General features: G+C 43.4%; 1 protein-coding gene across 3 annotated transcripts in view; it reads right to left on the bottom strand.

Annotated features, from left to right (window-relative positions):
- Positions 1 to 19,123, bottom strand: part of LOC121294126 (intraflagellar transport protein 140 homolog) — a 63,509-nt gene that overhangs the window by 1,586 nt on the left and 42,800 nt on the right. For all 3 annotated transcript variants that reach the window (XM_041217706.1, XM_041217705.1, XM_041217707.1), the window contains 9 exons: positions 18,527 to 18,704; positions 14,167 to 14,357; positions 10,323 to 10,418; positions 10,076 to 10,208; positions 9,801 to 9,944; positions 9,167 to 9,295; positions 5,458 to 5,640; positions 5,131 to 5,337; positions 62 to 274 (listed from right to left, as the gene is read on the bottom strand). In XM_041217706.1, coding sequence (XP_041073640.1) covers positions 62 to 274; positions 5,131 to 5,337; positions 5,458 to 5,640; positions 9,167 to 9,295; positions 9,801 to 9,944; positions 10,076 to 10,208; positions 10,323 to 10,418; positions 14,167 to 14,357; positions 18,527 to 18,704 — 1,474 coding nt within the window. The remainder of the gene's footprint in view (positions 1 to 61; positions 275 to 5,130; positions 5,338 to 5,457; positions 5,641 to 9,166; positions 9,296 to 9,800; positions 9,945 to 10,075; positions 10,209 to 10,322; positions 10,419 to 14,166; positions 14,358 to 18,526; positions 18,705 to 19,123) is intronic.

Here is a 19,123-nt window from a genome sequence, read left to right as displayed (position 1 = left end):
TGAAGCAAGAGTCAGTGGTCAGAAAAGTTGTTCTTTACATATATTGGGTCCCTGTCCTGACCTGTGCACAGGCATTGTAGAAGCCTGCTAGGAGGTCGAGAGCCCGGCCCTTGGTGTAGAAACTGATGATGTTCTTCATGATCTCAGGGTTCTTGCGCCAGTCCAGAGATTGCAGGTAATTGGCAGCCATGATGTAAATCTCCTTCTGCCGAGAAACTCCGGCAAAGAACACAATCTTGTCCGTGTCTCCTGACTTGAGGAGTGCCCTCATTGCCTGTAAGAGTTTAACACGCCATCAGAATTGAAACAGGGATCTACATTTATGCAGTGCCTGTGCAGAATACAAAACTAAACAGAAAGGGTGCAGTTTATCACCATCCCTCTGCAGATACTGTATAATGGAATGTTTTATAATTTCAAGTGTAATATTTACAAATGTACATGCAGAATGGCTACATTCTGCATCTCAAATAGCTCCATAGGCGTTCAGAAAAAGTCACCGTATGACACTTTTAAAATGTATTTACATGGCTGAAAAAAAAAGTTAACTGGATGAAAGTTAAGTTTTAAAGTCTTTTAGGAGCAAGGGTTCCTGTCTCACCAGGAACATTCCAGGGACACGCCATCACTGAGATAGTGGGGAATATACGAAGACCCAACAACAACAACAAAAAAAATAGTAATTTGTCATGTATCCCACTGTGATGGGACCAGAGTAATGGTGAATATGTAAAATGGCGGATAAATTAATTCTGTTTTAAAATAGCATTATACACAACTGTAACAATTACTGTATTTGCACAATTATTATTTTGAGATTCAGCTTTTATTATGGAGCGCCCCTAAACCCCTTGTTTAGAAAGATAGAGGGTATTAATGCTTGTGAGAGGGAAGGCGTCTGCTGTGTGTGTGCCTGCATTCACTGCTGAGTGACAGACAGGAGATCAAGAAGTTGATACGGCTCGCAGACAAACAGGATTTATTTACATATCAACACACTGAACAGATCACGTGACACTACCAGCAAAGGAAGCGCACAAAGCACATTACAACAGAGTGTACTAATCTTCTCTGTTCAATAATAGACTACTGTTGCTGAAGAGGTTGGTTAGGGCAGATAAGCGACGGATTATTGTAATTTATGAAAAGCATTGTATTGGAGATTTTCAAATCAGAAAACTAAATCGGCAGTTTGTGGAACATACAGTTCCCTTTCAATAGAAAGGCAACCATTACTGAATGGGAAAGAGCCCTCTCTGACCATCAATCACTGAGCATATATAAAAAAGCTACCCTATCAGGGCCCTGCTGTGAGGGGGAAGTCCCTCCCACCTCCTGGTGAAGAGGGACGTCCTCAAAGTAACATTTCACCATTTTCTCTCTCACTCCACTGAGACAAATCACAGATTGCTTTCTTGTACCGAATTTGGCTGATTTGTTTGTTTTTTACCAACAAATTTATTGGATTCCTTGGTAAAATCACGCTCTCAAGCGTTGTTAAGAGTGCCTAATTCTCACGTCAGTTTACTGACTAGAGCTGGTTTAGTTCCCTCTTGAGGGGACTGGCGAGCGGCCACTACTCTTTTTCATTAAACAAGGCCTCAATGTAGTTGATATACCATGTGGGGGGCTGTTGTGGTACTGCAAGGAGACTCTGCGGGCTCACGACGTCGTCCTCTATGCCGATTTAATCGGTCACAGTGACCAAAAACAAACGGAAAAAAAAACAGCTCGGGCCTAGCGCCCCTCTCAAGCGTCGGGCTTTCCTAGCATGGCTGTGCTTGCCCTCAACGACCACGGCAACTGAATTGGCTGCATACCCCGGCATCGACCGCAGTTTTCCCGACGTCTTTTGAGGTTGAGAAAAACAGCACCTAACCGGCCCGACTGATTGCGCTCTTCTAGAAGCCAATCCCGGCACTGACTGATTTGGCACCGGTGAATCGCTTGGAAGCATCTACAGCCCGACATAGACCACACTACTATTGACACAGAGCGCAGTACCTTCGCCTGCGAGGCCATGTCGGTCCAGTCGACTGGGTCCTCCACTGGGTTCTACCAGTGTGACCAGTGCGGGGTGAAGCTGCTCAGGCAGAACGAGCATTAGTCCTGCGCCAGATGCTTAGGGCCAGAACATGCGGCCAAAGCACTAGCAGTGCACGAGGAGAACTATGCGATGGAGAGCAGCCCTATCCCCAGCAGAGTCTCTCTCCTCGAGCCATGGGAGAATGAGGTCAGTGGTCCAAGAGCCTCCGCAGAGGTCCTCCAGGACCCCCCATGCCCACGCCCCCCCGCTCCCCCGCTATAGTGACCAGGGAGCTCACATGCACACCTGGGGCACCCTCCCCTTCTCCACTATCAGTGCAGAGGTGCAGACACCTCTCTGCACCTCAGGTACTTCCTGGTGCCCAAAAGGGATGGCGTTTTCAGACCAATTCTGGACCCCAGGGTCCTCAACTTGTTTCTCAAACAGAGGAAGTTCAACATGTTGACAGCAGAGCGTATCCTCCAGTCCGTCCAACCGGTTCACATCGATAGACCTGCAAGACGCCTACTTTCACGTCCCGATCCGTCCCGTGCACAGAAATCTCTGCGCTTTGCCTTTCAAGGCAACGCGTCCGAATTCTGCGTGCTGCCATTTGGCCTCTCGCTGGTACGCTGCACATTTTCAAAGTGCAAGGATGCAGCACTGGCTCCACTCAGGCTGCGGGGTATTTGGATCCTAAACTATCTGGACAATTGGTTAGTTTGCGCGCATTCCAAAGCACGCGCAGAGGCGCACACGAAACATGTCGTAGATCATGTGACCAAATTAAGGCTCTCGATACATCAACAGAGGAGCAGCTTCATACAGTCTCAGTCCACAGTGTTCCTGGGGATCAAACTGAACTCTATGAGCATGCTTGCCTCACTGTCAGAAGACAGGATTCGGTCGTTGGAGGCCACACTCTCCCTATTCAGAGAGGACGCTCTCCTACAGGTCAAAGTATATCAAAGGTTGTTGGGGCTGATGGCAGCTGCCTCGAAAATCCTTCCACTAGGGCTGCTGAGAATGCCCCCCGCTTCAAGCCTGGGTAAATACGCTCAAGGTGTACCCGGTCTGAGATCGGTACCGGCTGGTGCGAGTGTCCAGACAATGCCAGGAGACACTGGAGTGGTGCTCCGTCCCGGCAACCTGTGCTTCGGATCCCCTCACAGAATGGAAGTAGTCATTACAGACGCCTCCAGCCTGGGCTGGGGAGCAGTCTGGAATGGGAGAGGAATAAGAGGCCAGTGGAAGGGACACTGGCAGCAAGCGCACATAAATGCCCAAGAGCTGCAAGCAGTGAGCCTGGCGCTATCCTATTTTCGCCAGCAATTAACACACAAACATGTGCTGGTCCGGACGGACAATACCACAGTGGTAGCCTACATAAATCACCAAGGCAGCCTGTGCTCACCGGGCCTTGACCATGCAGCGCACAGACTGGACGCACAGAAACTTGCGTTCCATCACGGCAGTTCACCTTCCCAGTCTGGACAAAAAAGCAGCAGACCTCCTGTCCAGAAGAGCTCCAGACAGCTCGGAGTGGAGATTGCATCCTCAAGTGGTTAAAGAGATTTGGGAGAGGTTTCGACCTGCATGAATCGACCTCTTTGCCACAGCCGAGTCCACTCATTGCCCCCTATGGTTTTCCATAGAGAGATGGGGGGCCCCCTGGGAGTAGATGTGCTAGCTCACCCCTGGCCACAGGGGCTATTGTAAGCGTTCCCTCTGAGCACACGTTTTGCTGGTTTGCTCCCCTCTCCGACATGTTGTTGGATCAGCCGTGGCAGCTCCCGCTGCGCAAGGACCTCCTGAGCCAAGCAGAGGGGCTATTATGGCACCTGAACCCAGCCCAGCTCCAACTCTGGGTCTGGCAGTTGAACAGAGTCATCTATTCAGACAAGGTTTGCCAGATGCAGTAGTAGAAACACTACAGTCTGCTAGGGCGCCGAGAACTAGAGCCTGGTACTCATATAAATGGAAAGTTTTCCAAAACTGGTGCCTCGCTGAAGGTCTCGATCCTGTGACCAACCCCCTATTGAGACGATTATTAACCTTCTTACAACACTTGTTTGACGCAGGAAAATCAGCGTCCACTTTAAAGATATACCTGGCAGCAATATCTTCTGTGCCATGAAGCTGTGTCCCCTGGGGCACATTTCCTGGCATTGCAATTTCTTACGGGGCTCGGAGGCTTCGTCCTCCCATGAAAAGTATGGTCCCCAAGTGGGATCTAGAACTGGTACTGCGGGCCCTTACGGGTCCCCCATTCAAGCCCATTGCGTCCGCAGAAGCGCGCCGTTTCACTGAAGGTGGCATTTTTAATAGCCATTACATCTGCCAGATGAGTAAGTGAGCTTTATGCGCTGTCCATTGATGACACATGCATGGCTTTTACGGGAAATGACTTGCAGATAACATTAAGAACAAATCCATCCTTTTTGCCAAAGGTGGTATCCTCATTCCATATTAACCAACCAGTGGTTTTGGAAACTTTCAGACCTCCCCCGCACGAGCCAGAGGAGGACTGTAGACAGCTCACGCTGTGCCCAGTTCAGGCTCTGCATTGTTACCTGTTCAGGACGGCATCTTGGAGACAGTCCAACTAGCTGTTTGTCTGCTATAGGTCCCGATCTAGAGGTCAGGCCCTATCGAAGCAACGTCTAGCTCACTGGGTGGCAGATGCGATACGCATGGCGTATGAACAGACTGACTCCCCATTGCCGGGGGACATTACGGCAACTTTTTGGGCTTTCCTTTATGGCGCCTCCTTAAATGAGTTATGCAATGCTGCTGCATGGACTTAGTCAGACATTTGCGGGTTTTTACCGCCTTGATGTCGCAAACCGAGCGAGACCCTCCTTGGGCTCTAGGGTGTCGCAGGAGGCATGCCCTTAGGCGTCATGTTGGCTCTGTGGCTATCGCTGTGAGGCTGTACTGTCGGTAATATGGAGCCAAGACAGCTTTGGTACAGCTTCCCATTCGGTAATTGTCAGGGTTTTATGGTAATAACCTAACGGTATCTGGACCCACAGTTTGGGAAACGCTGTGCTCGTGGGCTTGGAGAATAATTTGGGAATGACATGTGTGGGTGTGTCCCTCACCTTAAGCTTGTTGCCGGACTGTGTGTATTTCTTTGTTGCCAGGTGGTAGTTCCCCTGCCTCATGCAGCAGTCTGCAATGCGCTCCAGCAGCTCCCTGCGTGCTTCCTCAGGCAGGTCCTTTGAGTCCTGAATCACTGTCATCCTCTCTGCCAGCTCCTCTGTGATCGTCAGGCTCTGATCCAGACACAGCTGCAGGGCCTCATGGTACTGGGGGAGACATTCAGGAGACAGCTAATTTCATCTCCATTCACCAGGTACACCACTCAGAGCCAAATCATTGTTTTAAATCTGCATTATTTTCCACAAGTGTGTGTGTCAACACGTTACCTTCTTGGCTGCCACCAACAGCTCCACTGCCTTCTCGTACTGGCTGTGCTCAATGAAGAAGTCTGAGCAGCGGGCAAGGAGCGCTGGGTCCGAGTTCTCATCCAGGTCCTCTGCAATCAGCTGCAGGGCTCCAAACTGCTGTGTTGAGAAGGCCAGCTCCAGAGCCTTGGAGAAATGTCCAGCCTGCCAAAACAAAATCAGTCATTTACCATTTTGTTATATCTGCTTATTATACACTGCAGTTTTTCATCACCAGTCTGTCTTTCTTCCTATTATTTATATTCTTCCTAATGAACTGAAATCTCAGTGATATCTGCAGAGTTAATGTGCAAATCTGTAGGTTACCCCTGCCTATTTCTGAATCTGCAGCATTTACAAAGGTTCTCTAGAATTCATTATTACTCATTTCTGTCTCCATGCAGGTAGTTTGGTCCTTACAAAATGGGTTAAATGAATGCAGTGCTCTTGTGTGTGTATGTGTGTAATTTCATATATATATATATATATATATATATATATATATATATATATATATATATATATATATATATATATATATACATAGTGCCTTGCAAAAGTATTCAGACCCCTGACCAATTCTCTCATATTACCGAATTACAAATGGTACATTGAAATTTCGTTCTGTTTAATATTTTATTTTAAAACACTAAAACTCAAAATCAGTTATTGTAAGGTGACAGTGGTTTTATGTTAGGAAATATTTTTAAGAAAAATAAAAAACTGAAATATCTTGCTTGCATAAGTATTCAACCCTTGTGCTGTGGAAGCTCCCAGTTTGCACCGATGAAAGAAATTGCTCAAACGAAGACACAATTACCTTACCATTGGCCTCCACCTGTGAAACATTAAAGTTGCTGTCACATTTTCTGGATAAAAACACCACTGTTGAAGGATCATTGGTAAGGCTGTGAATCTGAAGAAAATGAAGACCAAAGAGCATTCTACAGAAGTTAGAGATAAAGTAATACAAATGCATAGATTAGGGAAAGGGTACAAAATAATATCCAAGTGTTTGGATATCCCAGTGAGCACAGTTGGATCAATAATCAGGAAGTGGAAGCTGCATCACACCACCCAGGCATTGCCAAGAAAAGGCCGTCCCTCAAAACTCAGCGCTCAAACAAGAAGGAGACTTGTGAGAGAAGCCACAGAGAGGCCAACAAACACTTTGAAGGAGATACAGAGTTCAGTGGCTGGGATTGGAGTAATGGTGCACCAGTCAACCATATCAAGAGCTCCTCATAAGACTGGCCTGTATGGGAGGGTGGCAAGAAAGAAGCCGTTACTCAAAAAGTACCATCTGAAAGCACGTCTGGAGTTTGCCAGAAAGCATGCGAGTGACCCAGCTGCAATGTGGGAAAAGGTTTTGTGGTCAGATGAGACCAAGATAGAGCTTTATGGCCAAAACTCAAAGCGCTATGTGTGGCGCAAACCTAACACTGCCCATGCCTCAAGGCACACCATCCCTACAGTGAAGTTGGGTGGTGGCAGCATCATGCTGTGGGGATGCTTCTCATCAGCAGGGACTGGGCATCTTACTAAAAAACTGAAGCTTAGGAGGAAATTCACCTTTCAGCAGGACAATGATCCCAAGCACAAGGCCAAAGCAACATTGGAGTGGCTCAAGAACAAAAAGGTGACTGTCCTACAGTGGCCCACAAAGTCCTGATCTCAATCCCATTGAGAATCTGTGGCACTATTTGAAAATTGCGGTCCACAAGCGTCGTCCAACCAACCTGAGCAACCTGGAGCAAATCTGCCAAGAAGAATGGGCCAAAATCACTCCGACACTGTGTGCAAAGCTGGTACATACTTACCCCAAAAGAATTAAAGCTGTTATTGCAGCGAAAGGTGGCTCTACCAAATATTAAACATTGTGTGGGGGTTGAATACTTATGAAAGCAAGATATTTCAGTTTTTTTTATTTTTCTTAAAAAATGTTCCCAACATAAAACCAATGTCACCTTACAATAATTGATTCTGGGTTTCAGTGTTTTAAAATAAAGTATCAAACAGAACAAAATTTCAATGTACCATTTGTAATTCAGTAATATGAGAGAATTGGTCAGGGGTCTGAATACTTTTGCAAGGCACTGTATATATACACACACACAGTGGTTTGCAGAAGTAATCACCCTCTGCCAGTAATGTCACATTTTGTTAAATTACAAATAACATATGCAGAGTTTTTTTCAAATGAACTTTTTTTTATTCAAAGCTGTAGTGGTTGATCTGAACGCTGTTATATGAGGAGCAGGTTAAATGTCAGCAAAACTTGTAAGAAAATGTACAAAATGAAACGTACTAGTTACAGAAGTATTCAACCCCTTAAGTCGGTGCTTGGTACTGCTATGAGTCTTTTTGGATAGGTCTCTGCTAGCTTTGTACAGTAGGATGGTGACATTTTTGCCCATTTTCACAGGAAAATTGCTCCAGTTGGGGATCGACGATGGACTGCAATCTTTAAGTCTCACCACAAATTTTTGATTGGATTCAAGTCAGGACTTTGACTGGGCCACTCAAGAAAATTAATTCTCTTCTTGTTCAACCACTCCAGTGTGGCTTTGGCTTTGTGCTTCAGGTCATTATCCGGCTGCAATGTGAATTTCCTCCCCAGTTTTGGCTGACTCAAATGGGTTTTCCCCTCAAGGATTCGTCTGTACTTTGCATCATCCATTCTCCCCTCTATCCTGACAATCTTCCCAGTCCCTGCTGAAGAGAAGCATCCCCATAACATGATGCTGCCACCACCATGCTTGACAGTTGGGATTGTGTTGCCTGGATGATGTACAGTGTTGGACATTCACCAGATATAACGTTGGAATTTAGACAGAAAAGTTCAATTTTTGTCTCGTCTGACCATAAAACCTTTTTCCACATGTCTGCAGTATCAACTACATCCTTTTTCGCAAGCTCCATACGTGCTTTAAAATGAGGATTTTTGAGTAATGGCGTCTTTCTTGCCACCAGTCGATACAGTCCAGCTTTGTGTAGGGACCAGCTTATTGTTCATGTGTGTTCATGAGACACAGAACTTTGCAGATCTCTCAAAGTCACTGTTGGCTTCAGAGTGACATTCCGAACCAGTTTCCTGCTTACCCAGCTGCTCAGTTTGGGAGGACGACCTGATCTGGGTTGTGTCTGGGTGGTATGACACTTCTTAATGATGGACTTCACTGTGCTGAGAGGGATAATCAGCGCCTTTGAAATTTTCTTGTACCCTTCTCCTGCTCTGTGCCTCTCTACCACTTTATCCCTGACTTGTTTTGAAAGCTCCTTGGTCTTCACGGTTACTCTGTTGGATCACTATGCGAATTGCAATTTAAGTCTTTATATACCTTAGGAAAATTATCTACCAGTTAAACCACTTAGAGTACTTTCAGGCCGAAACCATTTTACTAATTTTGTGACCTTTCAAACTAATCATGTGCACCTGAGCTGATTTAAGGCTGCAGTAGCAAAGGGGTTGAATACTTATACAACTGAGATTAATTAGTTTTTCTCTGTAAATCTTACTTATTTATATTCTATATGCATTTTTTTTTATTTTAGCAATGTGTAGTAGTTTGTGTAGATTCTACATGTAAAGTCTAACTTGAAAGCGTCGTGGAGTACGCTCAGGTGCCAACAAAATTGCAGGGGGGTGAATACTTCTGCAAACCACTGTGCGAGTTCACGTGACCAGTACCTTGTGATACAGCATCACTGCCCTGTCCATGTGGACTCCCTTCTCCTCGTAATAACAGGCTGCTTCCATCATGTCCTCTGGATTGCTGAGTAGGGCCAGGTTCATCAGCTGGTCATCCAGTCCATTTTCCTGCAGGAACAATCATGTATTTAAAATGTATCACAAGGCAAACATTATAGTTATGTTTGTTGTATGGTCCATAGATGCGGCATATTGATCTTTCATGATTTACATATGTCAATGTATTTAATATACTACAAAACTGACCCCTTTTCAAATATGATCAATACATTCCATTTTATGAGATGGAGCTTTCTCTGACCTTGATGTAATATTCGCTAAATTAACTGATTAATATTTTAGTCCTTTATACCCATGTTTAGGAATAGCGATTTAGTTTAAACATCAGTAGGGACTTAAACTGTTTTTAAACCTATATTAAAAACATTTATTTTTTACTGTTGTTTTATTGTGTTATCTGTGTTAAAGAGTGCTTTGAAATCCTTTGATGAAAGGCACTATATAAATAAATATTGTAATAAAAGTAAAGTGCATCAAGGGTGAACTCTTCTCATACCAAAATCACACACAAAAAACATGCATCTTAATGCAGGTGAGCATGGTCCATCTTTACCTTGCACAGGCGGATGGCATTGTTGTAGGCCTGTGCTCGTGTGTAGAAGTGCACAGACTGCTTGATCTCATCCTGACTCTCGTACTGCCGCGCCAGGTGATAAGACGCTGCACGGTTACCAGTTTCATTTGCGATCTCTGCTGCCTGCAACCAACAAGTCATCATACACTGATGAAAATAATTATTTATCTATAAACCAACACCTAATGCTGTTCTAACATCCAACAATGAAGTAATGAATTCATCATCAAAGAGAAAGCACACCCCCTCCTCACCTTCTGAATATTGCCGAGGTAGCAGTGAACTCGGACAAGAGACAAGTAATCCTGGGCGCACTCGTAATACCTCAGTGCTGACTCCATATCTGACTGGCTCTCCAGGTACTGAGCCCACCACTTATACAGGCTCCTATGCATACACACAAATAATCATTAAATTCTACATCACATAGGAAGAGAAAGAGACACATGTTTTATTATACAGAAAGAAAGATGTTGCCCATCACACACACTCCTCACTCACTTGTCCTTCATCTTGTTGACATAAATCTCCAAAGCCTGTAGATCATCCAGGAGCATCCTGGGAACTTCAAACCTGTTGGTGTCCGATTTTTCATAGCTGGAAACGGAAGGAAGAACATTTCTTAATAGAGATGGATACAGCAGACATTCACTAGATCACAATACAGCACAGCAGAGGTAAGAACATTTCAGAACAAAGATAGAGTTTACCTCTAAAAAACCCCAAAACCTGAATATTATACATCAAAGCTGCTCGGTCGAGCCTGTGATGCAGTCATGCCCATTCCTCAGGGTATAAAAGGACTGCACACAGATCTCAGCATTTTTTTCCCTTCAAGCCTGCTGCAATCATGGATGCAGTGACCTTGAAGGTTATTGGTTACATTTCTATTTCAGGGAACCAGGGTAATAACCTAACATTCTGTTTCAAGTACAAAATTTATCCATTACCTAATGGGCGAGTATACCCAGTTGTCACAAGGGCAATACAGCAGAATGACTGGAATGCTACAAAGCTAAGCCAAGAGGCTGCCTTGTGCGTTACCATTAGGAACCCCAGTAACAAGTGGTTAGGGCTATAAGGGTCGACTTGAAAACTGCCCTTAACACTAGTTCCAAAGCCAGGGTTTTGAGGATCCACAACATTTTGTCTATCGAACCTAGTGAAGGTATGAGGTATGTTCTTCAAAAATGTAGTACTAGAGGCGCAAAACAATTACATCCCTAAAGTAGACAAATCTAAATGTAAAACTAAATTGCCAAAATGGTTTAATAGATCAATTAAAAAAAATATTCAGCAAAAAAAGGCACTTTACAGAACATTAAAAAAGGACCAAAAAGAAAGTACGCAGAAAGAGTACACAGAACTGCAAACGCAAGTCAAAAAGGAAGTTAGAAAGGCCAAGAGAGAAACAGAAATGAACATTGCTAAGGGAGCTAAAACCAATTCCAAAATGTTTTTCCAATATTACAACAGCAAGCGAACATTCAAAGAGGAGATTAAATGTTTAAGACATACAAATGGCAAAATCGTAGATGAAGAAAAAAAAAAAGCAAATATATTAAATGATTACTTTTCACAAGTTTTTACAAAGGAAGATACTGACAACATGCCCCACATGTCATCCAGTTCCTATCCAGTTTTAAATAACTTTAGCATAACTGAGGCAGAAGTGTTAAAGGGACTAGGAGCTCTTAAAATAAACAAATCCCCTGGGCCAGATGAGATCCTCCCAGTAGTACTCAAAGAAATGAAAGAAGTAATTTACAAACCGCTAAACAAGATCATGCAGCAGTCTCTTGACACAGGGGTGGTACCGACAGACTGGAAAATTGCAAACGTAATACCGATCCACAAAAAGGGAAACAAAACTGAACCAGGTAACTACAGACCAGTAAGCCTGACTTCTATTATATGCAAACTTATGGAAACTATAATAAGATCCAAAATGGAAAATTACCTATATGGTAACAGGGTCCTGGGAGACAGTCAACATGGTTTTAGGAAAGGGAGATCGTGTCTAACTAACTTGCTTGATTTTTTTGAGGATGCAACATCGATAATGGATAATTGCAAAGCATATGACATGGTTTATTTAGATTTCCAGAAAGCTTTTGACAAAGTCCCGCACAAAAGATTAATTCTCAAACTGAACGCAGTTGGGATTCAAGGAAACACATGTACATGGATTAGGGAGTGGTTAACATGTAGAAAACAGAAAGTACTGATTAGAGGAAAAACCTCAGAATGGAGTGTGGTAACCAGCGGTGTACCACAGGTATCAGTATTAGGTCCTCTGATATTCCTAATCTACATTAATGATTTAGATTCTGGTATAGTAAGCAAACTTGTTAAATTTGCAGACAACACAAAAGTAGGAGGAGTGGCAAACACTGTTGCAGCAGCAAAGGTCATTCAAAATGATCTAGACAAGATTCAGAACTGGGCAGACATATGGCAAATAACATTTAATAGAAAAAAGTGTAAGGTACTGCACGCAGGAAATAAAAATGTACATTATAAATATCATATGGGAGATACTGAAATTGGAGAAGGAATCTATGAAAAAGACCTAGGAGTTTTTGTTGACTCAGAAATGTCTTCATCTAGACAATGTGGGGAAGCTATAAAAAAGGCTAACATGATGCTCGGATACATTGTGAAAAGTGTTGAATTTAAATCAAGGGAAGTAATGTTAAAACAGTACAATGCACTAGTAAGACCTCATCTTGAATATTGTGTGCAGTTCTGGTCACCTCGCTATAAAAAAGATATTGCTGCTCTAGAAAGAGTGCAAAGAAGAGCGACCAGAATTATTCCGGGCTTAAAAGGCATGTCATATGCAGACAGTCTTAAAAGAATTGAATCTGTTCAGTCTTGAACAAAGAAGACTACGTGGCGGCCTAATTCAAGCATTCAAAATTCTAAAAGGTATTGACAGTGTCGACCCAAGGGACTTTTTCAGCCTGAAAAAAGAAACAAGGACCAGGGGTCACAAATGGAGATTAGACAAAAGGGCATTCAGAACAGAAAATAGGAGGCACTTTTTTACACAGAGAATTGTGAGGGTCTGGAATCAACTCCCCAGTAATGTTGTTGAAGCTGACACCCTGGGATCCTTCAAGAAGCTGCTTGATGAGATTCTGGGATCAATAAGCTACTAACAACCAAACGAGCAAGATGGGCCTAATGGCCTCCTCTCGTTTGTAAACTTTCTTATGTTCTTATGAGAAGTAGCTGCACTGCATATGTCTTTGATAAAATGCACCCTGGAATAAAGCCTGCGAAGTTGCCATGCCCCTGCAGGGGGCAAGCTGGCTTGCTCATGGCAGTCCTGACTGTATCTGCTATCCATTTGGACAGTCTCTGTTTAGACAGGGCTTGACCATGGTACTTCGTCCCATAGTAGTACGCCAGGGCTCAGACTTTAGCACCGGGCTGGTACAGTAAAGTACCGTGTCGAAACCAGGGCGGTAACCTTGGTCCCGGTTCGGTACGGTATGGTACCAGATCGGGAACGGAGCAGGTCGGTTACCTCTGTACTGGTACATTACATGTCCACCAGTTCGCAGTTACCGCGGGTAGCACTGTACAGGGATGCCCACCTGTACAAACCACTGGCAGTACCACACAGTCAGTACCCACAAGAGACTGACGGAATCCTGCGTTTTTAAGGTACTAACAGCTTTCGTAATGGTGATGCAAAAGCAGTCACCAAAATGGCAGCAAGATACTGTGGAATGAGGCTGCAAGCAATCTCAAGCTGAAGCGCATATCTTTTCAGAAATTACAGTTCACAAAATAAACATCTCGTAACTTAAAATGAGAATTTTAATTTAACTCCAGCAGGAGCCAAGTGGCCTGTGAGCTGACTTATGTTGCTTGATCCCTGGGAAGGAACAACTCAAGCCACTGGCTTCACACGGGGCACAAGGCTGCTGCGGGACGTATTAAGCAGGTTGTAGAACACAATATATGCGTATACTATATACTATTACAGGGTAAATAAAATATTGCATACATTATGGAAAACACAATAATTATCAAACTATACGCAACAAGTCAGATAAGCAACAAGTACTTATCTGATACCAGACTCCCATATCTGGTCAGATTTTGAAAGGAAAAATGGCGCTGAGATCTGTGCACACAGTTCCTTTATACCTTTGGTAGCACGACAGCATCACAGGCTCGGCCGAACAGCTTTTGTATATAATATTCAGGTTTTGGGGTCTTTAGGAGGTAAACACCCATTAGGTAATGGTTACATTTCGTACTTGAAAGGGAACTGAGTGCACTGAATAGCGAGGCACAGTGGGAAGAAGAGGAATGCAACGGTACGTACTGCACCAGTGCCATGTTGCGGTCTCCCATGGCCTCCAGGTGCTTGGCATAGCTGTAGTAGGTGGTGCGCAGGTGGACGCGGTCCTGACTGTCGGCTGTCTCCACGGCTTTCTGCCACTGTCCCGAGGCCTGATAGAACTTGTTGAGGAGATCAAAGCGTCGGCAGCTCTTGTAGAGCCGCTCTGCATCCTCCTGTAGAGACAAGACAGACAGAAGGTCAAAATAAAGAATAGTCTGTCCACAGCTGTGTTTGTGACATAGAATAAACCCAACCTGCATATTTGATTCTACAGTGACCAAAACCCTCATCCTCATGTCATTTTTTCACACGGGTGTAAGAATCCAAGCCAAATACACTGCAAAGCTACCCTGAGTTGCAATGGATACTTGTCCTGGATCAAATTATATATCAAATACAAGTCTTAACTTTCCAATCTCTGCATGGTGTGGGTGGATGTATTGTAACTACAGCCATGGCCAAAAGTTTTGCATCACTCTATAGAATTAACAAATTTGCTTGTTAAAGTCAAATGAAACCTGCTGAATACTGTTACGTTGAGGGAGAGTTTCACCTCCATGCCTGTGTTGTAAGAGTCGACTGGGAAGCCACCCTTAACACTCTAGTTCCAAAACTAGGGTTTTGAGGATCCATAAGTCTGTAGAACCTAGTAAAGGTATGGGGAGTAGCCTACACCACCGCATTACAAATGTCCTTGACAGATGCACCCTGGAGTAAAGCCCATGGAGCTTTTCTGGAGGGGGCAAGTTGGCCCACTCATAGGCAGTCCTGACTATCTGCTATCCATTTGGACAGCCTCTGTTCAGACAGAGCTTGAACCTGGTACTTCGCCCCAAAGCAGACAAAACATTGTTCGGAGATAATACGCTAGAGGCCGCACTGGACACAGCGTATGGAGCTGCTGCTCTTTGTCAGATCTGAAAGCGGATGGAAAGCCTCCAATTCCGCAGAGTGGTTGAATCGAAATACCAAGATACCAAGTTTTTGGCAAAAAAGCAGGATTGGTATGGAGTGTAACCTTTGTCCTGGCTTCTGCAAAAATTAAGCAGGCTTTTGCCAGTGGGTCCCTGCCTCCTGTTATAGAGAACCAGAGGGGGCAGTGGATTGATTCCTAGGAGGCAAAGAGATCTAACTCGGCTCTCCCGAACCTCTCCCAAATGAGGCTCACCACGTCGGGGAAACCTCAACTCTGAGGCGCTGGGAACTCACCTTGAGAGGAGGTCCGACGCCCAGTTTGTCACCCCGGGCAGATGCACTGCTTGCAGTGAGAGGAGGTTCTCGTGTGCCAGAGCAAAAGCTTGCAGGCCACACGATGGAGACAGGGCGACCTGAGGCTGCCCTGGTGGTTGATGTAAGCCACCGCAGTTGTGTTGTCTGTACGCACAAGCACATGTCTCCCTCGACATTTGTGCAAAAAATGCTAAAACATTTATGTAGAGACCCTACAAAGGTGGGTTCCACACACCGTACACCCCCTGCCCCCATTCCACACAGTGTCTCAGCCCAGGCTGGATGTGTCAATAGTGGCAACCTCCTATCTGGTGACACCGCTAAGCACTACTCCGAGGAGTGAATAAGCCACTGTTTCCACCCAGAGTGTGCCATTAGACAGTGATGAGACACTGTACCAACCTCCGGTTGCGGTTCGAGGGCTGAAAATCCATGCTGTTGAATCAGACCTGCAGAGGGCGCATGCGCAGGCGACCCAGAGGAGTCTGGTGCCATCAAGCCCAGAAGTTTTTGGAATGTTATGTGGTGCATATTCCCTTAATATGATATTAATACCTGAACGTGTATACACATAGCTTTGTACAGTTGCAGACACAAGTATTGACACCATGTATATGAAACAAGGTTATTCATCAATGTATTAATTGTAATAAATATTGTTTGTTAAACAATACTTAGTAGTCAATGAAATCTCTCAGTGCTGACTGGTGTGGTTGAGGCTGACAGTAGTTTAAGGAAATTTCTAAATATAAGATGAGATTGCCTGCTTTTACATTCATCTTCAATCTATGGGCTGTTTTCAGTACCAATCGTTGATAATCAGAAAAGTGTCTTCCGATAATCTGAAATATTGAACTTCTCCTTGTGTTTTAAGGACACCAATTGCCGGCCAGGGCTGTATACGAAACAAGCTATGAGATTAATGTAATCTCTGTTATTATGTAATGTGGTATGTATGTTTATATGTGAAATATTATAAAGTAATAAACTCTGAGGTATACAGTACTTAATTACATCATAACATTATATGTTTATTTTATAACACAAATATAAGTTATAGGATAGTGTGGAATTTTAAGTATAATTATAACTATATGGCACATTATCAGAGAGGCTGTTACTTGCAGAGTCTCTGCTAACCTAAGCCTAGTACAGATTTTTACAAGTCATTTTACTAACACCTCTTCAAACAGGTACAACCAATTTCAGACATCATCATCATAATAATAATAATAGCAACAACAATAATATCTAGAACTGCCAGGGAGTTTTACGGCTCCCAAGCCCCAGTATCAGTACCCGTCTAAGTGTTTAGGTCTCAAGTGCCAAGTTTAAAACCAGCAACTTCAACTGTTCCACAGAAGAAGATTTTGAAAGTTTTTTTTTTTTTCAAAAATGCATCAAGCAGCCATCTTGTTTAATGCGAGTTTCTTAAAAGTCAGTTGTATTGCTACAGTGTCAAGGATGATGCTTGTGACGTTTCGAGTTAGTCAAGTAAACCGTTTGTCAACTGAGGCAGTTTTAAATTTCAGATGTAAACATACACCTGGTGGCCATCTTGTTTTATAAAACATAACTTGTAAAACATAACATTTTTACACATTTGTATTCCATTGTTACTGGGACAATAACTACCATGTTTGGAGTTTGTTGGTCAAACGGTGTTCAAATAGCAGCAGTTTGTTGTTAGGGACGCGCGTTGATAAATTTGTGGCAGCCATTTTGACATTAAAATTTATCACAGCAACTTCTACTTCGTAAACTTGATGCGGGTTTGGATGCTGATGATATATGCCAAGTTTCAGATCAATCGCTTCACCGTTTCCCAAGAAGAAGATTTAGAAAGGTTTTATCAAAAAATGCATCACAGCGCCAATTGCAAGGATGCAGCAGCAAAAATTTTTCAGCATCAGACAGCCAAAGTATCCAGCTTGTTAGTTGCCAAGTCAGAACATGATCAGTTCACCTGATCACAGCTTCGAAGCAGCAGCAGTTTAAAGTTTTGGGAAGAAAGAAAAAAAAGATCTTAACAATAACAATAGGCTTCCCAGCCTTCGGCTTGGAAGTCTAATGATAAAAGTCCAATTGAAAGCATTTTCTAAATGTATGAAAAGTTATATGGATAAATATCTCGGGTCATATTGGCCTGAGGCATTATGTTTGTTTACAAAATAATTTCTAAAACAACATCAAAGGGTTTATTTTCTGCTGCTGAAGACAGGGATAATATACAAAAATTGACAATGTGTATTCACTTTAATTACTTGATAAGTGAACTACAAGTGCTTAATAATTTAAATTAAAATTAGGCCTTAATATAAAATTTTAGTTCAAAGACAATAAGAGTTTAAGATGTTGTTTGTCTATTAATAAAAGATTTTTAAACCCCACTTTTCATGTCTTTTCCTTGAGAAACTATATAAAAGTAAGTAGTATATGGAAAATGATTTAAATTGGTTAGGTTATTATCATAACCCGGGTTCCCTGAAATAGAAATGTAACCATTATCTCACGGGTATTAATCCTTTGATATCGTCTACAGTATCAAATTATTTAAATCAAATTATTTAAAATTACGATTTAAAATCAGCCAACCCTGCTTCAAAGCTCATTTCATGAAATGTAAGACAGTAACACAGCTCCTAATCAAAAGGTTATATGCAGATTGTTCTAAATTCACTCTTGATGTATCACACAGCAGTAGCAAGCACTAGCATTGGAACAGGTTGCAAGTACATTTCACAACTGTGTCACATCAAAGGTATTTTATCCCACTAACACAATGAAATTGGAACCACTGACCAAATACGATTTGTAAGAACTTCTCGATGATCGCTCCCGAGTGAAATAACGGTAATCCAACATTTTTATAATTTTTTTTAAAACATGTTTTAATTAGGACGTACCTGGTACGTTAGGCAGCATTGAGCGAGTGTTTTTTAGGATGTGCTAGGTAAGCAGCAGAGAAGGGGTTAAAAAACATCACTGGAAAATAAGGAATATGTTTAGTTTAGCCTTAAGAGTGTGATGATCCGTGACCATGTAGAATTAGGAATCAGACATCTACTTTTATTGCAAGTTAATACAAAGTCTGCATAATAAAAATTCTTACCAGCATCCCGAGCTGTGTGGCGAGGACAGCGACCCTGGCATCCAATTCTGGCTCAGCCTCAGCCTCCCTCAATGCCCGGGCTCCCCGTGCATGTCCCATGTTTCCCAGGCAGACCCGTGCCACGTCCAGCCGCCTTGTCTTTACACACATTCGCGCCATGTTCTCCCACACCGCCTCACTGCAGCGAGAGAGAGAGAGAAAGAGTTAAATCTGCAATTATAGGTGTCGAATTCCAGCCAACTTGCTGAGTAAAGGTAGAGTCACTAATACAAAGTACATTCTGGGGCCTCCATGTTTGTGGTCCTGGGAGTGGGACACTTGTTGTCCGTCTTCCTCACACAAACCACTTTGTAGCAATTCACTTGCTCCATGAAGTGGGTGTAAGTTCCACCCACCTGTCCCTTTAATTAGGGTCAGTAGCCTGGCCAGGTTAAAACTCATTTTCCCATAGTTCCTTGCTATCACCCTCTGTTCATCCTCTCCCTCCATTGGCTCATTCAGGTATCCACTCCTCCAATCTCAGAGCTCTGTGGAAGCCAGTACCGGTATTAAAGCTGGCTGGGTAGGCCAGGGAGGACTCCATTTACAAACAAATAG

The sequence above is a fragment of the Polyodon spathula genome, chromosome 18, assembly GCF_017654505.1.
Source record: "Polyodon spathula isolate WHYD16114869_AA chromosome 18, ASM1765450v1, whole genome shotgun sequence".
Classification (NCBI taxonomy): Eukaryota; Metazoa; Chordata; class Actinopteri; order Acipenseriformes; family Polyodontidae; genus Polyodon; species Polyodon spathula.
The sequence above is the reverse complement of the archived record's forward strand: the minus strand, read 5'-3'. Positions and strand labels throughout refer to the sequence as shown.